This window comes from Brachyhypopomus gauderio, chromosome 18 (assembly GCF_052324685.1).
Source record: "Brachyhypopomus gauderio isolate BG-103 chromosome 18, BGAUD_0.2, whole genome shotgun sequence".
NCBI lineage: Eukaryota > Metazoa > Chordata > Actinopteri > Gymnotiformes > Hypopomidae > Brachyhypopomus > Brachyhypopomus gauderio.
In genome coordinates, this window is record NC_135228.1 from 7,145,489 (window position 1) to 7,165,439 (window position 19,951).

Genomic DNA, 19,951 nt, shown 5'->3' on the forward strand with positions numbered 1-19,951 from the left:
TCCCGTCGACTCCCATGCGGTCTTCCCCGTCGCCACGGAGCTGGCCGGTCTGGATGTTCCCTGTGGAAGTCGGCGATAAGGGAGGGGCCTACCACTTGAGAGGCCGGTATCCAGGAGCGTTCCTCCAGAACTGCCCATACATCACGCACATGTTGGTCGTGGGAGGGAGAATAGATCAGGATGTCATCGATGTAAGCGACAACGCATCTATTCAGAAACTCCCTTAAGACCTCGTTAATGAACGCCTGGAAGAACGACGGAGCAGACGCCAAGCCATAAGGCAAGACGCGATACTCGTAGTGCCCCGTAGAGGTACTAAACGCCGTCTTCCATTCATCACCCTCGCGCACGCGAATAAGGTTGTAGGCGCTGCGCAGATCTAGTTTAGTGAAGACTTTAGCCTTCCTTAACTGCTCCAGCGCCGACGGCACTAGAGGCAGCGGGTAGGCAAAGTTCACTAAGAGAGAATTGAGCCCTCGGTAATCTACGCATGGCCTCAGCCCACCGTCTTTCTTCTTTACGAAGAAGACGCTGGCTGAGGCGGGAGAGGTGGAGGGAGTAATATAGCCCTGAGCGAGAGCCTCCTTAACATACTGAGCCATGACCCGCTCCTCTTCCTGAGAAAGTGGATAGACTCGACCGCGCGGTGGCGTAGTACCTGCCTTGAGGGTGATGTGACAGTCCCAGGGTCGGTGAGGTGGTAACTGGGTTGCCTTGGCAGCGCTGAACACCTCCGCTAGATCACGGTACGGAGCGGGAATGACTGGAGTGGAGCTGATGTTAGGGCTCTCAACGCTGGTGGATTGCGCGAACACACGGGAGGGAGACCGGGTGCCCTGTAGGGGCGCTACCCACTTCAGCAGCTTACCCGTGGACCAGTCGATGACGGGGTTGTGGAGTTTAAACCATGGGAGACCTAATGTGATGGAATAGCGTGTGGAAGGGAGTACAAAAAAACTGATCTGGGGAAGCACCCCTATCATCAATGAAGGAGTTAAAGCTCTCAAGCCTTATTCAACCAATGTTTCCCTACTAGCGTATGATTAAGAACTCTGGACTGAAGTTGATACCTAGGTTCAATCCTGTGTCTATACCATCTCAACATTAAATAATCTGTAGTTGATATAAATGCACCAATTAGGACCCCTCATGTATTAGATATGAATGGGTCAAGTCCAAGTACTGTTCAGTAAATAATCATTTGTATCTCCCATTCATTATTGTGTATCATATGCTCATATGTGCCATGGCATTTTAGATGTATGCATTACCAAATATTAGTGTGTGCTGTGGTATTTTATACTTATGCATGACCAGATATGAGTGTGTGCTGTGTGGTTAGGCATAACCATATATTAATGTGTGATATGTTGTCCTAGATCTAGGCATACCCAGGTATTAATGTGTGCTGTGTTATTGCAAGCATATACATATATCAGTGGTGCATTATGTCCTTTCAAGCTTTATTTAAACAATGACACATTTAAATGTATAAATTGCTATACTGAACAATAACAAAAAACTCATAATAAGCATCAAAATAAGAAAATAAGTAATAAATTCTGAACATTTTGAGTTGGTCACAAGTACAGTAGACAAAAATAAATTTAACATGTCACTAATTTTTATTTTGAGGTCACTGATGTGATGTTGAGGAGACCATTTTGAACGAAGTCAACAATATTCAAAAGAACACATAAATTTGGTGTCATTACTATGCTATACCTAAACAATGGTGTCATTACTACACTATAACCACCTAAACAGTGGGGTCATTACTACATTACAACCACATAAACAGTGGTGTCTTTACTACACTATAACTAACTAAACAGTGGTCATTACTACACTATAACAATCTAAACAGTGGTGTTATTACTACACTATAACTATCTAAACAGTATTGTCATTAGCAGGCACCATCAGTGACTAACATTCAGTGACACACTGTGACATTCATGTGGTGAAGTACTTTATATTTAAAGATTAGGAATTAGAAAAGGCACCAAAGCTACTATAACAGGTTTTTAAAGGTTGTTGTGTGTTATGGTTATTCTGGTTGTATTTGTTGATCCAGGTGTATTCCTTTCCATGTTTTCTGTTTTCTCTCTGTTTTGTTTTATGTTCATTTCCATGCCCTGTTCTGCCCCTTGGTTTTAATCCACTTCACCTGTGTCTTGTTTCAATCTCTTTGGTATGTATTTAAACGCATTCTTTCATTCAGTAGGTGTGGGGTTTTTTTTTTTTTTCGTCCATATGTGCCGGTTTCTTCTTAGGTTATTGTGTTAGAGGTTTGATCATTAGAAGTTTGTTTGTTTGTAACCTCCTGATATAACCGTGATCCTGCTCCGTGGTCTGTCTGATTCAAGTGTCGAATAGTCTCCTGGTATAGTTGTGATTGTCTTGTCTGGTTTATGTGATTTGAGTATTTTATGTATCAGTGTTCGGTTATTAGAGTGTGTGTGTGTGATTGTTAACGTTTCTTAGTTGTTTCATTGTGTCGGATGTCTGGATGTTTAACGTGATCGTGTATTGACACCGTGCATGTTTGTGAGTCTGTCGAGTAGCGATGTGTCGAATTGTGTTCTACATGATTGCTTCTTCTTTCCTTAAGTGTTTATCTGGATTAGTTGTTGGCTGTCAAGTCATTGTCGTGATGTAAGTTTTGTCCATGTATTTTGTTGTTTAGTTTTGGTAGTCCAGTTTTGTGAATCTTGTTTCTTGTTCTGTGGCGTGAGTGTCGGTAGAGTGTTCTTGGGTCATGTGTCTTGTTATTGTCGGAATTAAAAGAGTGTTTTGATCAACATGCCTCGTCGTTCTCGTAAACGTGTTTCGAGTTTACGTTTAGGCAAATTATATTTATCTCCTCTCCCTGAGCTCCCAGTGTGCGCTCCGGTCTCATCTTCCTCGCAGTCGTGTCTTTTCTCTGATCCCGCGGACGTTAGAATGTTACATTGTGGTGATTGTGGGTCTTGTAGACAAAAGGTCTTGACAAGATGGAAAACCAGAACCAAGCAGAGTGAAAAAGCAGAGAAGGCAACAAAATACAGCAAAAGTACCAGGAGAAACCAAAAAATAGGCAAAGATGTAATAGACAAAGAACGGCTTGACAATACAAATGAACAGGTAGGCAATACTTCACAGTTCATGGAAGAGACTTGAAAGTGAAATAGATCTACTAATCATAACACATGAGATTCAGATAAGAGATGACGTCAGTATTCCGGTAAGGGGGACCTCTGTTGAACAGATAAGGGAATGCTGATGGTTGTAAAAAAGTTGCATTTATGTATCCTTAATTATTCCTTCTCTTCTGATCATCTTCATGTTGCCATTCCTTTTACCACATAACATGATGTTACATATATACGTCACTGAATGACTCCAGAGTGCCCAGAGTGTGTGTTGTGTGTGTCTTAGTCCCCCTGCCCCCTTTTTGTTTTTACTCTCCCCTTCCCTTTTCTTTCCTCCATGCTCCTATGTTACTGCTTGTTCAATAAAACAGTGTTCTGAGGTGAGGGACAGGCTGTTGTACCAGATATAGGAAGAGCTGGTCCCTGGAAGCAAGATCTTGCCACAGATATGTAGAGCTGTTCATTCATTGCTGTGAACACTGTACAGCAAAGAAGGGGCTGCATCCACATTCACAGGCCCCTCTGAATGTCCCCGTGGGCGAGACTTCAGCAATCTCCACATTGCTGTTCAGGTAGCTCCAGGGGCTACCATCAAGGTGTGCTATGTTTGTTTTATCTTTCTTTACCTTACAGTAATATGGATTAAAATATGTAAACAATTGTATATTAAAACTGATCAGTCCAGAAATGAAGGTCAAACAAATGCACATAATGGAATGATGTATTTAATTGTAACAAGTACAGTGAATAGATCAGCAGTCATATAGGCCTATAATCTGTAAATTATTATGGGACTGTACAGCTACTGCTTCATATTGGACTAATACTGCTACTGCTGCATATGGGACTAATACTGCTACTGCTGCATATGGGACTAATACTGATACTGCTGCATAACTAATACTGGACCTGCTCTCAGTGATTAGTCATGGTGTCTTTTATCCACTTCCTGATACGAGGAGCACACACACTTGTGGATGCGGACATTTCAGTAAATTGTTTAAGTGAACCTCTGTGAACTCCGTAGATCACACCTGTTCTCCCAGTCCTCTTCTTCAGCCAGCCTCCACCAGAGTCCCCCTGTTTGAGAGATGGAGAGTTATTTCCCTTTTTCCATTGATGTGGAATTTTCTTTCATTAGAATAATTATAGTAGAGGTAGTGAAAAAATGTGCCAATTAAGTAACTGCAAAAGCGACAAGCTGACTGATGCCTTCGAAGTGATTGATAGCTGTTATAACCAATAGTTCACTCAAAGCTGAAAAGATTAACACATCACTTGTTTTGAATTGTGAATGTTTGTCTTTGAGAAAGACATGTGCAACACAACAAGCTAGTTGGGTTGTAAACATGCTAACCTAAGCTAAGCTCTCCAGCACACGCGATTGACTCTGGAATATTTATTTAGTTGATACAAAGGACTTGTTTGTGTTTTAGTATAAATACACAGCTGTGCATATGTGAATTCATACTAAATATCAGCTAAATTGTCATTCTAAACAGCATTAGAGCATTTAAGTATTAGCTATCATGTTTAGCTCAGCTTGCCTTTTGGACTCTTGGACATCTCTTGGCCTATTAGTAACTTCTGTTACATCTTCATTTGGAATTTTCTGGTGTTTCTATAAGATGTCCAACATTGTTGTTTTGTTTAAGCAACAACAAAAAAAAGTTGCATGCTCTTGGTGTATAGGGGCCAGCATCTTCAATCAGGGTGTGACACATTTGGGCAAGGGTGTGGCACCATGGACATTCCTTAGGACATTTTATGTGCGATGTTGTGTACTCTTCAATACTTACATGTATTTGCTCAATATATTTTATTTTGACAGACAAGGCCCTGCATAAAGATAGCCACATGATATTAAATAATGACGCATGTCTCGTGCTATAATCCAATACATGCATAGACATAAAAGAGATCAATATACATACAATATTGGTATTAACCCTTATGCTTATTATGCCTTATGCATGCTTATTGCATACCACTCATAATCCGATGGAGGTTTTCCCCCTTTTCTTGTTTTAAGGTGGCACATCCCGGTGTTTCTCCACCCTTAGGTCTCATTCAAGTTGCTTATTTATGACCTGTGGAGCTAGTGATGACACACTACCAGTCTCATCATCACAAAGACACACCAAGGAAAGCCAAGAAGACACACCTGGCAATACTAACGAGGGGTGGTGTTACAGACAAGGAGGCAGGGGCGGACTGGCATACATTACTACCGAGGATTTCCCCGGTGGGCCGATGGGTTAGTTTCTACCTTGTCAATGTCTGGACTATATTTCTATTCATTTTGCAACTCATTTGATAAATAAAAGTATGAGATTTCAGGTAAAACACAAAATTGTCTAGGTGACCCCAAACTTTTGAACGGTAGTGTATATATAAAAATATAGTGGGCCAGTCTATCAGGAACTCCCGGGCCACTTTTCCCCCCCAGTCCGCCCCTGCAAGGAGGGAACAAAAAACACTCAGACTAGAAGTGGAGCCAGGGATGGCACTGTATTACTGCTTTCTGCCTAGTCAGTGTAAAGTGCGAGGTGAGGAAGGCTGCAGAGACGAGCATACCCAAAAACACACAGTTTATTGAAGTACTTGACTCAGCATGAGGCTTATGTGAACACAAAACATGTATGGGACTCGCACTTAGTTAGACTCTGATAAAGACGAGCACGGGACCCTGTGTAAACGCATAGACAAACTACACAAGACCCAAGTGATGACAAGACGAGCCACAAGTAAGACCATACCTGTCAAGTTTTGTATTTAAAAATACGGAACATTTCCTGTATATGACATCATCGCCTAATTTGCATAATCAGTTATTTGCATATAGCTGCAATCGAGGCTGTAGGAGAAACGAAAACATCTTTGGAGTGGCAAAAAGTGAAAAAAAACACCCCAAATATGTTTTGAACTACAAATGAATTTAAAAATTAATTTTCTAGTGGTATTTCTAGCTACAAATAGGCATATTTTTGTGCCTTTAGCCCGCGTTTGTGCTTGGCTGATTGTTCGTGCTGACGGACATCGTTCCTTCCCCCATGAGAGGCACTAAAATCACAGCTACATATCTTACAGAATGAGCAGCTATGCCCCTTCATGCTCCACTTTAGGAAAGTAAATTCCCTGTCCCATTCGTCAAGGTACTCACACGTACGCTTAGCTTTTTTGGCAGGACTGCCTTCTCTCGTTAAATCCATCTCTGATTTGTTGTTCCAGGTTTGCTCCCACTGTCGACACTAAACCCGCGAGTTTTAATTTTATTATTTTTTTAAAGCATTCATGTGTCGCTCCAAACAGAATTGTCACTAGCCTCGCGAGATGTCACATATGGCCTCACCCCCTCCCTTGGCTGTCACTCCGGGTTCCCTTGTGTCTGTGTCCCGTGCCTGTTATCCCACCCCGCTCGTTTGTCTTCGTGATTCCTTGTTTATTACCACGCCCCAGTGTCATTGCCGTCACCTGTCCGTAGTTTAGTGTCATGTATAAAAGTCCCAGCAATTCCCCCGTCTGGTATCCGTGGTTTTGTCTACTCTGTCTGTTTGTGTTGTTCACGCTGTTCATTGTACTCATCGTCCTGATCGCCCGTTGTCCTCTGTTCGCTGTTCTGTGTTACCCTGCCTTGATTGTGTTTTACCTGGTTCGTTATGCCCCTGTATTTGTCCCACCTTGATGGCTCTCCCGTTACGACCCCTGCTTGTTACAACGACTCTGCATACGGTATGTCCTTTATTAAATCTCGTTCGCCTCAGCGTTTGTGTCCGTCTCCTCGCTCCGGTGCACATGCAGCGTTACACGAGAACTGTCATCTGCAGTAGTCTGGGTGGCAGTTCTCGCGAGGCTAGTGACAGAATTCTGTTTGGAGTGGCACATGAATGATTTAAAAAAATAAATATTGAAAACTGAAAATACAGGACAAATACGGGAAAATAAAAATACGGGACAACGCCAGGACAGAGCAGTAAAATACGGGACTGTCCCGGCCAAAACGGGACACTTGACAGGTATGGTAAGACAGATGAACATGCTAACATACAACCACACCCACGGAAATACACATGGACATAATTAGACGTAGACTACAGGGACACACACCCAAAGGGAGGGGTCCAGGCTGTATCATGACAGTCAGCTTGTCAGGGCTGGCTCGGATGCCGCTCCTCCAACAACCACTAGAGGTTGTTGAGACGAATTACTGCTGAATAGTTTTGGTTATTCCAGTGTGTTCTCAGCCAGTCTCTGCTTTCTCTGTGGTTGTGTTACGTTATCATGGTGTTTCGTCACCTTTCTCTCTCTTACAAACCTTTTACTTATTCAAGTCTCTATCTCCTGCGTTGCCTCCTGACCCACCTGCGTTGCCTCCTGACCCATCTCAAGTTTTCCTCCACCTGTATTTCTTCCTATCCGTTTTACCTTTATTTTGGGAAGGGTTCTGTTTTGCTGCGGTTGTGGTTCTTTTTGTTGCTTTTGTTATTTTGTTTCTTTCTCCCGTCTCTTTATGGTTGAGTGTCATTTTACACGCGTTGTATTTTCCGCGTTGTTTTTGTTTCTCTATTCTCCGTGCCCTCGCGGTTTCGTTTTCTTTTCTTTTACGTATCGAGTCTTCTGCGTTGTTTTGTTTTGGTTGTTCTGTGTTGCTGTGCGCATTTTCTCGCTCTTATGTTTGACAAGTGTCAGACGTATTGTTATCATGAACTGGCACTTGGGTCTACCCTTTTCTCTATTTCTATACGCGGTGTGTACATTCCCGTACTCACCACGTTACACAGCTTTTCCTGTAGTGATGGGCACATCAGTTCTTTTAGATGAACTGAAATATTAGAATCAGTTCACTAAAAAGATTTGTTCAAAAGATTTGTTCACCGAATTGTTCAGTGCTTGGCAGGAGGAGCCTGAGACTCCGACCTATCTAACTGATACACGGCTTAACAGTTCATGTTTCAGTTTAGTTCATGGCCTCCGGGACCAGGAGATGAGAGTGAGAACAATGAGAGTCTCCGCCTCCAGATTTGCAGGTGATTCGGTGATTCACAGACCACACAGCAGTTCCCCTGCTGGCCTGCACGGTTGCTGCTGAGCTCAACTACTGAACTGAGAAAGGAACACTATTTTCCTCATCCAACTGAGCCTCTGTGTAAATGCCTTATTTCAACACACACTCTCTCTCTCTCTCGTCTTCTAAAAAAACTCCACCTTTTAGACAGAGGTAATGCATATTCATTAGGTAAGTTTCAGGAGGTCAGCTAATTATTTTCTACTTTCTATTGTCTATGATCACGGCCATAAAATTTGGTTAAATGGTACTTCACGGTGCGTGATAACAAAAAAGAAAGGGGAGAAGCCAAGACATCGCTACAAGTTCTAACTCCAAAAAGAAATGTACCTGGATTTCTGCAGAGACATCAACACACTGTAAAAAACAGAACTTAAAATTGCTCACCTTACTATGATTTTTAGTTTAGCTGAGCCAAAAATAATTAATTGTACCATAAACTATAACAAAGTAATTAGATCTGCTTACTTTATTGAGTTTCTTGTTAAAAGTTGATCTGACCTTACAACCTGCATTGTCAAAACATACAAATTGTAGTTGAACCCTAGTTAAGGCCAGGCCAACTCCTCTGCGCATGCTCAATTTTACTCCTTAGTTGAGAACGGGGCGGGGTTTGCGATTTCGACTCCGGACAACTTGAAATGGATTTCACCTGCAGCAAGCAACGACATACGCTACTCTGAATTGAATATTCACGTCCAAATGTGTTTTGTTATTTGTCTTATATGACCCAACTTCAGTTAGCTATTCTTAGTATTGAATTTAGAGATTTATGTACATGTGAAATACATACCAGTCAAGTTTTGTATTTAATAATACGAGACATTTCCCGTATCTGACCTAATCGTGTATCGCGTAATTTGCATAATCGGTTATTTGCATATAGCTGCAATCGAGGCTGTAGGAGAGACGAAAACATCTTTGGAGTGGCAAAAAGTGAAGAAAAAACACCCCAAATATGTTTTGGACTACAAATGTGACTAAACCCGCGAGTTTTCAACTGTTATTTTTTTAAAAAGCATTCATGTGCCGCGCCAAACAGAATTCTGTCACTAGCCTCGCGAGAACTGCCACCTGCAGTAGTCTGGGTAGCAGTTCTCGCGAGGCTAGTGACAGAATTCTGTTTGGAGCGGCACATGAATGCTTTAAAAAAATAACAATTGAAAACTGAAAATACGGGAAAATACTGGAAAATAAAAATACGGGATGACGCCGGGACAGAGCGGTAAAAGACAGAGCGGTAAAATACGGGACTTTCCTGGCCAAAACGGGACACTTGACAGGTATGGAAATATACATTAGCTGAACAAGATATTGTAGCGTCGGGGTGACATCATTACCCATGAGCCCTTGCGGCTCCGGCCCTGTTATGCGTATTATGTGGTGTTTATGTCTGTATAGTGTTATATATTATTGTGTTATTCGTTAAGTCACCCCGGTCCATTTTTTTATGTACATGTGCATTATCCGAGTTTCCCCTTCATGTATGTGTAACGTTGTCATCTTCATGACCTCCCCCTGTGTTTCATGGTTAAGGCCAAACTATTTAAGGCCTCGAGTTTGATCTAATTGTGCCTGTGAGTGCCAATTTTCTTGCGAGGTGAGAATGGACGTGTCTGTGGCCTTTTTCTCCCACACCGTGCCACAATATAATAAGTTAGCACAACTTTAAAAAACTTGCAACTCCTGTTATGTAACTTACATTTTGAGGTTCATATACATGGGCAAGATAAATTATCTGAACAAGATAGAGTAAGTTAGCATAACTTGAATCATTTGGAATTATTTGTAGGCAATACTTAAAATCTGAAGTTTATATACCTGTGAAAAATAAATAATTGGAACAAGAAATAATAAGTTGGCTTAACTGAGTGAATTTCTTAAAACTTAAGAGTTTGAGTTGGGATCAAAACTCAAAAATCGAGTGCAGTAAGTTGCCTTGAAATTTTGAGTTTTCTCAACTTTTTCTTTTTTACAGTGCAGCAATGGAAAGCTAAGAATTAACTGTATGCTTCTAACGCCCAACACCTCTTTAGTCCGTGAGTTCCTTTAAATTCACTTAATTTGCTATAACGTGTGGTCACTAAAGCCTGCCATTTTCATTTGTAGAGTTTGGGTTAGGGTTAGTTCTGTTCTTCGAGAACTAATTAATATCAATTCTACCACAGAGCATAAAAAATTGGCTAGTGTGCACACTTGCTCAATCCTACGAAGGCCTTTCTCCAAGTGGATAGCGGTTCTGGAACGGATCAGCTCATACATTGTCGCTAAACTTCAATGAACTTTCAGTACAGCTGGGTCACTGTCGGTGCCTGGTATAACTTCGGAAAGGACATGTGGTTTCATTTTGCACCTCAAAATACCACTTAGTCCTGCCGGCATGAGTGGATAGCCATCCAACTCTGGAAGACTCTCTCACCGAGTAAGGTCGTCTTCATTCATAATGCCACTTTTGAATTCTCTCTTCATAACACTCTGTTTGGTAAGATTAGGGCCCTTTGTTCGCCTCTGTCAGGGTTCTGCTCTTTCTAACATTTCCACCTGAAGTCCTCTGTCACATGTGGTCCTGTCTCCCTCCTGTCTGTCATGTCTTTTTCATGTGTTTGCTTTGTTTGTGTGCCTTTTTATTCCTGATTTTTATTCCTGAAATTTCCTGATTGTGTCTCGTTTTGTTAATTTTAGAGGGTGTATTTAAGTCCTGTGTTTAGTTTCTTGTCTTGTCGGTTATTGTAAGTAAATCTAGGTTTCATGCTGTATGTAATCTTGCTTTTGCCATGTCTTTAGTGCTAGATTTTATGTCTCCTGTGTTCTGTGTATTAGTGTCCTCATTTACACTGGAAAAAAAAATCCTAATTTTATGGAAAATAACTGTAAATATTTCAATGTAGTTTAACATTTTTTTCCAATTGTATACAAAACTTTGTAAAATTATTATTTATTATTATAAATATATATAATATAATAACACTTATTATAATAATTATTTTATTATTATTATTATTTATTATTATTATAATGTATTATACAGACATTATTTGTAATTTGACAAAATATCTTTTATTTTAAGTATTATGATAATAATTACAAGTTATACGCTTTTCTCTTTTTTTACAAAAAAAAATACAGTATTATTTATACAGTATTTTTCTGCTTTCTTAAATGACATACAGATTCATGTACAATTACAGCAATTATCTGCAATTAAACATTCGGTTGATTATATGAAGGTTTATGTCTGTAAGAACAAAAAAGTTTTTTTCTCTGTTATTTTAATCAAAATCTTGTATTGTAAAAACTTGTATTATCTAATGTCTTTTGGCGATGTGTTTAGTTGTTTGGCACTGCTGGTTTAAACATGATTTTCAATGTCAGAAATGAATGTGGTTTTCATAGTATTAGCTTACATGTAGCAATACTCGTATTTTGATTGTTAGATGTCCTCGTAATTCAGAGGATCCATTGATGTTCAGGAGAAAAATGTACACAAAGGGTCCGGACTAGGGATGCAAATTATCGATTAATTCATTAATCGTTAGTTGATTGATCTTATCGATCGACTTTCGATTAATCGATAAGCGGCGTTTTCCACCTGAATTTCATTGTTTCAATAGGGCTTTAAAAAATATTAGCTAAATATACTGCTCAAAAAAATTAAGGGAACACTAAAATAACACATCCTAGATCTCAATTAATAAAAATCTTTGAAATCAGTTGAAAATCTTTCATTTCTACCCGTTGTCTGTTCCATTTGCACAAGAGCAGTTGAAATTGATTCACAATCAGTGTTGTTTCCTATCTGAACACGAAGTGTGGATGACTTGGAGTTACATTGTGTTGTTTAAGTGTTCCCTTTATTTTTTTGAGCAGTGTAGTTAAAACACTTTGGTCAAAAAGTATATATTATATTATGATAATTATATTGTATTATATGATATATTGCTCAAGTAATTATGCATTAGGAATTTTTTATGGTATAACAAAATACATTCTTTCATTTAAAAAAGGAATAAATTGGACTGGCTCCGTTCTTGCATTTGAAACATTAGACATTTTAAAAGATGTAAAAAAAAAAAATTTAAAGAAGAAATTAAATAGAGAGCCAAACAGAATATTATTGAGCCTATGCTTGGACAATGTTTCTAGCGTTGTCGTGAACACACGCTGTAACGCGACCGGAGAGTGCCCAAGTCTCCACAACATCATTGAGCTTGTCAGTTAAACTGTCAGCGGTGTGTCTATCCGACATGTTCGTCGTAATCAGCACTGCAGATTTTAGCTGCCAGTTCTGTCAGTGTAGTGGCACGTCACGGTAATGTAACTTTATGTTGTTAGAGTCGTCCAACAATCTGTTGTAAGGGCTACAGTAGTAGCAGTAGATAGCTTTGTTTTAGCTCACTCTTCATTTTTCATAGCGAGCTTCGAAAACGCTCGCCTTCCCAGTGTAGCTGTGATTTTAGGTTGACCAGGTGCACTGGTGATATGCAGGACAGCTGCATGCATGGTGTTCAAATGATAATTGAGTGAGCTAGTGGAACTGTTGTACTTCAATACCGCATTACACAGAGAACATTTGACTTCTTTGCCTAAATTAACAATGTTGAAATTGTAGCGACTACTACTCCTCGCAGCGAGTTCCCTGACAGACAGGCACTTGGCCCTTTAAGTGACACTGGGAGAGCGGCGCCTGCGCGCGTCAGGGGAGGGGAAGAGAACAGTGCTGTTGTTTGAGTTGCGTGGTAAATAAAGTTTCCCTCCTCGGGATTTTCTGGATTACGCAGTTTCTGCCTCGTTTCCCGAACCCGCTTCAAAATGGTCCCACACCGCACGTCTTTTCGCCCGCTTCATTTTGTTTTCCACTCTGGTCTTTCGCGACACGTGTTCACCTCTCGTTCTTACACTCTGTTTAAGTTACTACAGGAGCGCTCTCTAACGATTAATCGTGATTAATACATTTTGATCGAGTAACGTCTTAATCGACAATTAATCGAAAGTCGATTAATCATTTGCATCCCTAGTCCGGACATATTAATTTGATTTGACGAAGAAAACTAAAACATTTCTGCAATTGAAAATCATGATTATGCTCATTTTTATGACGACTACAGAATGAAGAGTGACTTCCTAATGTCAGTTCAGACATTAGATTTTTACATTGGCATGTCTAAAGTATGTAACTGTATGGCTGTAGGAGATTTCTGTTGATTGTTCCATCTCTATTGATGTCGGTTCTCATTTTAGTTCCTGTGCAGTCAATGGCAATAGAAAATGGCAGTTTGTTTGGGTGCTGGAGTTTTATAAGATACATTTCTAAACACTGGGTCTATACTTACGCAATAATACACGAGCGGGAGTGCTATAACGTGTAATATTGGCACTACGACCGCAGCACAGCAGTGCCAATATTACACGTTATAGCACGAACCTCGAGTGTATTATTGCGATTATACCACAGTTCCATTATCGCTGTTTATTGAAAGATTTTGAGTTAAAGAGGACGAGAAAATACAACCTGTTTGGTTAAAAACACTCCGCCAGTTAAAATAGTTCCATTCAATGGCTCGCTGCTAAACTTACACAACACTGGAACAGCCTTACCCAATAAATATTATAGAGGTAAATATACACAAAAACAACTGTTGATAAAGTTGTATTTATTAAAAAATAAAGTACAATAATTGTTGGCCATCCACGACTGATTGGAGGTTCGTTCAGGTATCTGTTCAGTCCAGCTCTGAACCAACAAAGCTGCTGATGCTATATAACTCCCTTCACGTTTCTGACGGATCCATAAAAACGTCGTAAGCTGATTCATTTTATTTTTGTTGATAATACTAAAATCGACTGCAATGTCATTGCTCTTTAACCAGGATGTAAATACATTAAGAGGCCAGGACGTTTGTTTTACAGTATTAACTTTGTTTCTCTGCATTTCCAGCTCATCCAAATCATTGTTTGTAAGCGTGACAAACCTTGGCTCATTGGAGGAATGAGGCTGGTCATTTATAGCTTCATCCTCCAGTTTCAGATCGAAACAAATGCTTTCGAAGCCAATAGATTTAACAAACTCCCTGTAATTCATTTTGATAATGTTGCTGCTTGTTTGTAGTTGCGCTGTTTGGCTTGTAAACGCTGCTTCGTTGCTAGGTTACCGGTATGTGGCGGAGTAATACATGGAGAGCTTCGGTTACAGTGCTATAACGTGTAATATTGGCACTCCTAGATCGCCTCTCAGCCAATCACATTGTAGGGTCGGAACTAACTGGTATAATTGAACATAATCAAGGAAATAACCTGTAACACACTGAGAGACAGATGAACTGATATACTGGTAGACATACATTGTAATGGAACAGGCTTTTAAGTCTAATTTGCTAGGAACGTCGCCGACTATTCTATCGCTAATGATTAAATTTTGGGTGGCAGACATTAATGGTTTTTTTTTTTTTTATCCGCCTCTATCACGTTCTGTGGTGGCTGAATATTGTACCGTCAGCCAATGGGCAGCGTTGAGGAGTGGAGTCTACATACTTCCCAGAAGGCCCCACGGTGGGTTCCCCCTGTTTCCCTGGATGTGTGTTTCCCTGGCTGCTTCCTGCTGACGCTGTTGCGGAGCGAATTTTGATTGTTTCTCTAAAGTGTGATAATCTGTTTACGTACTAATCTTTACTTTTTTCCTCCCTAGACAACTATTACAGGTAGTGCTTCCACTATCAAGACAGTTGACTACTCTCTTCGACTGGAAACATCTTCGACATTTCGACATCTTAACCGAAGCTAAGTATTTCATCATGTCTGAGTCCCTTGTTGCTTGTGTTGAGTGTGGCATGTATAGCTACTCTTCTTCCGTCAGTAGTGATAATAATAATTATATTTGTGTGAAGTGTAGGTTAGTTATTAGTATGACGGAGAAGATTTCGCTTTTAGAGGAACGCATCCGGGCTTTAGAAAGTCCTAGAAAGTTTGTAGCAGCTAGCGCAGCTAGCGTAGCGGCTAGCGCAGCTAGCGTAGCAGGCCCGGGTTGCACAGCTGTAGCTAGCGAGCCCTCAGCTCCGGCATTAGAGCCCTCGCAGCGGGGCGAATGGGTGACGTCTCGGCGGCATAACCGTAGGGCTGAGCACCGTCCTTCTCAGGTTCCCGTGTCAAACAGGTTTGCCCCACTCAGTAATACACCGACTGAGCGACCTGTTAAAAGAGCTCTGGTGATAGGAGATTCACAGCTCAGACACGTGAACGTAGCGACTAGTTTAGAGACACCAGCGGCCATAGTCAAGTGTATCCCGGGGGCTAGAGCGCCTGACATCAGGGCTAATTTAAAGGTGCTGGCTAAACGTAAATATTCTAAGATAGTTATACACGTCGGCACCAATGATGTGGGATTGAGACAGTCTGAGATCACCAAGGATAATGTTAAAGAGGTGTGCGAGTTAGCGGGGACGATGTCAGATGCCGTAATATGCTCTGGTCCCATTCCAGTTCGGCGTGGCGCTGAAACCTACAGCAGGTTATGGGCGTTACACCGCTGGATGTCTAAATGGTGCTCAGATAACAAAGTGGGCTATATAGATAATTGGACACGTTTTGAGGGCAGGCCTGGCCTTTTGAAGCGAGACGGCATTCACCCCTCTTGGGAGGGTGCTGCTCTCATTTCTCATAGCATATCTGCTAGGCTTAATAGTGGTAGTGTAGGTGTAGTTAATGGGGATTGACAAACCAGAGCCGAGGCCAGGCAGCAGACAAACAGGCTAATCCGACTGTCTGCGAGCTGCAAAGAGACGTCACCTAGGTCACACCAGATTGAAACTGTGTCTGTTCCTCGAGTACCAAAAAATAATTCTCGTAAAGTTAGTAGACAAAATTTAATCAATGTTAAATTCAACTATGCTCCCTCAGAGAGCAGTTTAAATCTGAAACTAGGACTACTAAATATTAGATCCCTGTCATCTAAAGCATTGCTTGTTAATGAAATGATTACCGATCATGATCTATGCATGCTTTGCTTGACGGAAACCTGGACCCGACCAGACGACTATATGGCCCTAAATGAAGCTTCTCCCTCTGGCTATAGATATGTCCATAACCCCCGTCCAAATGGTCGAGGAGGTGGGGTCGCTACAATATATGACTCTGATATAGGCATTTCTCAAAAATTTGGCTTCAAGTTTAATTCTTTTGAACACCTCATCCTCACTGTATCAAATGTTTCAAATTTAACAAGCAACAAAGTGTCACAGTCGTTTATGTTAATTACTATTTACCGCCCCCCTGGTTCATACTCTGAGTTCTTGCAGGAGTTTTCAGACTTCCTGTCTCATGTAGTGCTATCAGCCGATAAGGTGATTATAGTGGGTGATTTTAATATCCATTTTGAAAATCGGTGTGACTCTTTTAGCATTCATTTTCAAGCAATTCTTGATTCAATGGGTATCACTCAGAATGTGGTGGGTCCTACGCATAACTGTAGTCATACTTTAGACTTGGTCTTGTCATTTGGTATTGACATATCCAGTTTAGCAATTCTTCCTCAGAGTGAGGCTGTTTCTGACCACAGCCTCATAACATACGAGTTGTGTTTAACTGACTGTGTTCATCGGCCGCTCCGCTATCAAATTAAACGAGCTATAACACCCAGCACCATAGCCGCGCTCACTGATATTTTACCGGGTCTGACAAACACTGATCCACTTGTAGCTCCGGAAGGACTAGAGCGTTTCACCGAGCACGTCGAGACTTCCCTTCGTACAGCTTTAGACAAAGTTGCACCACTACGATATAAGAGAGCAACGGAGAGAAAAATAGCGCCATGGTACAATGAGCACACGCGTAGCCTCAAACGAGCCGCGCGGATCCTGGAACGTAAATGGCGAAATATGAAGTTAGAAGTGTATAGACTATCATGGAAAAGCAGCCTTATTGAATATAAGCATGCCCTCCATATGGCAAAGTCCTTATACTTATCGGCCTTAATAGAAAAACATAAAAACAATTCAGGACTCCTTTTTAAAACTGTTTCCAGCCTTACGAGGAGTCATGAACAAAACAATTCTCTTATTCCACTAGAGTGTAGCAGTAACAATTTTATGAAATTCTTTAATGATAAGATTGATAAAATTAGGGAAAACATTAGTAGTGCTATCTCAGAGCCTGTCAACATGCCAATGCACCTTGACAGCTGTCTGGTCAGCTCTGATGCCCTGTTCGAGTCCTTCTCCCCAATTGGTCGTGAGGAGCTTATTTCACTGGTGAAATCTGCTAAACCCTCCACATGCATACTAGATGCTGTACCAACCCATCTACTTAAAGAATTACTGCACAGCAATGTAGAACCGTTGCTTACTATAATAAATTATTCTCTGAGCCTGGGCTACGTTCCCAGTTCATTTAAACTTGCAGTCATCAAGCCGCTAATTAAAAAACCTGGTCTTAACCCCCAAGAACTGTCCAACTATAGGCCAATTTCTAATCTGTCATTCATATCCAAAATTTTAGAGAAAGTAGTTTCTTCACAACTCTCTTCCTTCTTACAGACAGAACATGTCTTAGAGCTATTTCAGTCTGGATTTAGAGCTCATCACAGCACTGAAACAGCACTAACTAAAGTACTGAATGATCTCTTAATATCCTCTGATAAAGGACACATTTCGTTTCTCATACTGCTAGACCTCAGTGCTGCTTTTGACACCATTGATCATAATATTCTACTTAATAGACTGGAGACACTCATTGGCATAAGAGGTCAAGCACTCTCCTGGTTCAGGTCCTACCTGACAGATCGTTACCAATTTGTGCTAGTAAATAACGAATGCTCTGAGCATTCTAAAGTAAAGTATGGTGTCCCACAAGGATCTGTACTGGGCCCCATATTATTCTCATTATATATGCTACCACTGGGCACTATCATTCGTAGGCATGGTATTAGCTTCCATTGCTACGCAGATGATACTCAGTTGTATATATCTTCTAATCCAGATGATACCACCACAACTCTCAAGATTGAGAACTGCGTCCAGGATATTAAAAACTGGATGGCGTCTAATTTTCTTAAACTAAATTCTGACAAGACTGAGGTACTGATTCTTGGGCCTAAAGCTGTTAGAAGCAATTGGGCTGATATTCCCCTTACCCTAGATGGTTTTTCAGTAACACCAAAATCTACTGCAAAAAGTTTAGGTGTCACTATTGATTCTGATCTTTCATTTGACACACATGTATGCAATGTCACTAAGGCTGCCTTTTTCCATTTACGTAATATTGCCAAGCTGAGACACTTACTTTCTTTAGCTGATGCAGAGAAGCTAGTTCATGCTTTTGTCTCGTCGAGATTGGACTACTGTAATAGTCTTCTAATTGGATGCTCTAAACAGTCCATAAAGAAGCTACAACTTGTACAAAATGCCGCAGCTAGAGTCCTAACCAAGGCTAGGAAATTCGATCATATTAGTCCCACTCTCGCTGCACTACACTGGCTGCCGATTAAATATCGCATTGAATTTAAAGTTCTCCTGTTAACCTATAAGGCGTTAAATGGTCTTGCCCCACAATATCTGAGTGAACTCATTGATTACTACAACCCATCTCGCCCTTTGCGCTCCCAAAATGCTGGATTTCTCGTAGTTCCAAAAATTAGTAAAACTACAGCCGGAGGCAGAGCTTTCTCTTTTAAAGCCCCTCAATTATGGAATAGCCTTCCAGCTCCAATCCGAGACTCTGACACAGTTCCAATCTTTAAATCAAGACTTAAGACTCACCTGTTTAGTCAAGCCTTCAGCTAAAATTCCCCTTGTAAGGTGTAGGGGCTTGGGGGCCCCCAGACGTTGAGATTTCTGGTGATCTGAGATGTTGATGCTGTCATCCAGCTGTGTCTTGGCATCACTCTATTTGTGACTATGACTTGACTGGAAAGCAATGTCTCAGTGAGCCCTCATGCCTGTGGTCACCTCTGAACCTCTCCCTTTAGTTATGCTGCTATAGATTAGTCTGCCGGAGCCACATGCTGATCACTGGCACGTGAGCTACGTACATTTAAATCAACGGTGGTTTAAATTCATGTCCACTCAGTCTGTATTATCTATCTTCTTGCATGGCTCTACCCAAGACGATTGGATACAGGCACCTGCAGGCACCTGGGGGATGGTCTGGCTGCCGGTGGATGTGCTGATACCGGGGTTCATCTGGGGAGTAACACTGCAGTCGGAGCCTACAATACCAGCATCACTGCTCCGACGCGGAATGAAAGCCTGGCATTCATCAACAGACATTTACAGTGACAATATCAAAACCCAGAACTTTCAATTCTACCTTTTACCTAGTCTGATTGTGTGAATTATGTGTGACTTGTGTATTTGTGTGTTAACGGGCCGCCCAATGGAGGATGGGTTCCCTTTTGAGTCTTGGTTCGCCTTTGGCTTGCTCATTAGGGTTCTGGACCCATAGTATTGTTAACCTTGTAAACCCTGTAAAGCTGCTTTGCGACAACTTGAGTTGTTAAAAGCGCTATACAAATAAACTTTGATTGATTGATTGATGTGTGTTGTATGTGTGTTAGTGTTCCCCCTCCCTTTAGTGTATTGCTTATAAAATAACAGTTCACTAACATTGGTGTCATGGCTCATTCTTGTCCTTCTGACTCGAAGCCGTTACAACATGTAATGAATATGAACAGACTTAAAACTGCAGTATTTTTTGTCAAACCTTTCTAGATTAATGGAGAAAATCCTATGCAATAAAAATTCATCTTGCAGCTGGATTGCAATAA

General features: G+C 41.0%; 1 protein-coding gene across 1 annotated transcript in view; it reads right to left on the reverse strand.

Annotated features, from left to right (window-relative positions):
• Positions 1–3,898: 3,898 nt before the first annotated feature.
• LOC143482162 (kallikrein-7-like) overlaps positions 3,899–19,951 on the reverse strand; it is a 28,977-nt gene continuing 12,924 nt past the window's right edge. The window contains exon 5 of the mRNA XM_076980440.1: positions 3,899–4,214. Within this exon, the coding sequence (XP_076836555.1) occupies positions 4,050–4,214 (165 nt within the window). The 3' untranslated portion in view covers positions 3,899–4,049. The remainder of the gene's footprint in view (positions 4,215–19,951) is intronic.